The sequence below is a fragment of the Apaloderma vittatum genome, unplaced genomic scaffold (genome assembly GCF_000703405.1).
Source record: "Apaloderma vittatum isolate BGI_N311 unplaced genomic scaffold, ASM70340v1 scaffold31024, whole genome shotgun sequence".
Classification (NCBI taxonomy): Eukaryota; Metazoa; Chordata; class Aves; order Trogoniformes; family Trogonidae; genus Apaloderma; species Apaloderma vittatum.
In genome coordinates, this window is record NW_009712624.1 from 1 (window position 1) to 2,049 (window position 2,049).

General features: G+C 57.2%; 1 protein-coding gene across 1 annotated transcript in view; it reads left to right on the top strand.

Moving 5' to 3' along the window:
* Positions 1 to 231: 231 nt before the first annotated feature.
* Positions 232 to 2,049, top strand: part of GMPPA (GDP-mannose pyrophosphorylase A) — a gene marked incomplete at its 5' end in the record, with an annotated part of 2,625 nt that continues 807 nt past the window's right edge. The window contains 6 exons of the mRNA XM_009868065.1: positions 232 to 424; positions 582 to 641; positions 765 to 895; positions 1,030 to 1,044; positions 1,637 to 1,771; positions 1,951 to 2,046. Coding sequence (XP_009866367.1) covers positions 232 to 424; positions 582 to 641; positions 765 to 895; positions 1,030 to 1,044; positions 1,637 to 1,771; positions 1,951 to 2,046 — 630 coding nt within the window. The remainder of the gene's footprint in view (positions 425 to 581; positions 642 to 764; positions 896 to 1,029; positions 1,045 to 1,636; positions 1,772 to 1,950; positions 2,047 to 2,049) is intronic.

Consider the following 2,049-nt stretch of genomic DNA (forward strand, 5'->3'; position numbering starts at 1 on the left):
GTTAGCACTGCCAGAATTCCCTCGCTCTGGGCTCTGCCCTGGCTGTTCCCTGCTCCAGGGATGCATCTCCAGCTGCTTCGGTCACCTTCTTCTGTGTCAGTGCCCACGTGAGCCCCATCGCTGCATGGCAGGACGATGTCTCTCTAGCCCTTCTCTGCCCTGCTGTGGGTTGGTGCCGCCAGACAGACACCCGCTTCCCTAAGCCCACACGTTTCCCTGCTTGGCTTGTAGGTATCTCCAGGAGTATGCGGCGCTGGGCACAGGTGGTGGCATCTATCACTTCAGAGACCAGATCCTGTCAGGTGGTGCTGAGGCCTTCTTTGTCCTCAACGCGGATGTGTGCTCAGAGTTCCCCTTGCAGGAGATGCTGGAGTTTCAGCAGCAGCACAGGGATGCGCACAGCTTTGTCATTCTGGGTACCACAGTGAGTGGCCGTGCTGGGGAACAGAGGAGCAGAGGGCTTGCCTAGAAGCCAGCGGCTCCTGTGGTGGATGGTTCCCTGGGTGTGAGCTTCGTGTCTCATCTGCTCTGCACCTGCACAGCTGCTGTTCCACCATTGCTAATATGTCCTTGCTCTGCAGGCCAACAGGACGCAGGCGCTGAATTATGGCTGTATCGTGGCAAATGCAGACACGCAGGAGGTACTGGAGGACCTTGGGGAGCTGGGCATGGCGTGGGCACATGTTCCTGTTGTGCCACAGAGAGTGTGACTCCCGAGTGGGGGGTCTGCACCCTGAGACTCACATCTTTTCCCTCACCTCCAGGTCCAGCACTATGTGGAGAAGCCCAGCACGTTTGTCAGCGAGATCATTAACTGTGGCATCTACCTGTTCACACCTGCCATCTTCCAGCACATCGGTGAGGTCTTTCAGAGGAACCAGCAGGAACTATCACTGTAAGTACCTCTCTCTGCCCCGTATCCCTCCCACCCCACTGCTTCCTGGGGCTGCAGCAGCATGCTCATCCTCCATTCCTTTCTCTGTCTTCTCTTCTCTGCCATCACTCACTTGTTTCGTGGTCCTGCACCAGCTGTCCTTACCTTGGGTAAGTCTCCCTCTGTCTGCACTGGCTGCTCTCTGAGCTGGACTGTCCCTAGCAGTAATGCATGCTTTTCTCCCTGCTCTGCAAGGCTGCTCTTTTCACTGCTTCCCTCCTGGCCAGCCTGAGACTACCCCCTCTCCTCCCACCCCATCCTCATTCAGCTCCAGACAAGGGGCTGAGAAACGTTTCCACTTGGGAATGCTCTGCTCCCCTCTCCAGCTCTTTGCACCAGCCAACCTGTTGGCTGACATCTCTGCCACCACCCAAGCAAAAATCCAGCTGTGCAGGGTGCTGGAGCAAGGACAGGATCTGTTGCTCCTACACCCACCTGGACTAGATGGGACTCTTGCACCATCAACTTCTGGCTCAGTGCTTATTTCAGCTGGCAGAGCCCTGTCCCTCTGCTGCTCTGGGGCTCAGTGGGGCTGGGCAGGCCGAGCCTGGCGGCTGAGACTGTCCTCACCCTTGGGGAAAAGTGCATGGCTGGGGAGGAGTCCAGGATCACCAGAGCCCCTGGATTTGGGGAGGGTAGCAGCTGAGTTCCCTGGCTGAGGCTGCCACTGGGGTGGGTGTGTAACAGCCTTCTCGTTTGCAGAGAGGAGAGCTCCAACGGCTGGCAGCGTGCAGAAGTGATCCGGTTGGAGCAGGACGTTTTCACAGCGCTGGCTGGGAGAAGCAAACTCTATGTTTACAAAACTGATGGCTTCTGGAGCCAGATCAAGTCAGCCGGGTAAGAGCTGAGGCTAGAGCTGACACAGTGGGAGCAGCAAGCAATCTGTACCGGGAATGGGAGAGGAGGCTGCCCAGACAGAGCTTTGGGGGTGGGTGGGATGGTTGCTGAATTTGGAACCTCCTCTGCCGTGATAGTGCCAGAGAGGCAATAACAGTCTTTTGCTTTTCCTCCTCCAGCTCTGCTATCTATGCCAGCCGCCTTTACCTAAACCAGTACAGCAAAAGCCACCCAGAGAGGCTGGCCCAGAACAAACCTGGAGGCCCTACCATCCGAGG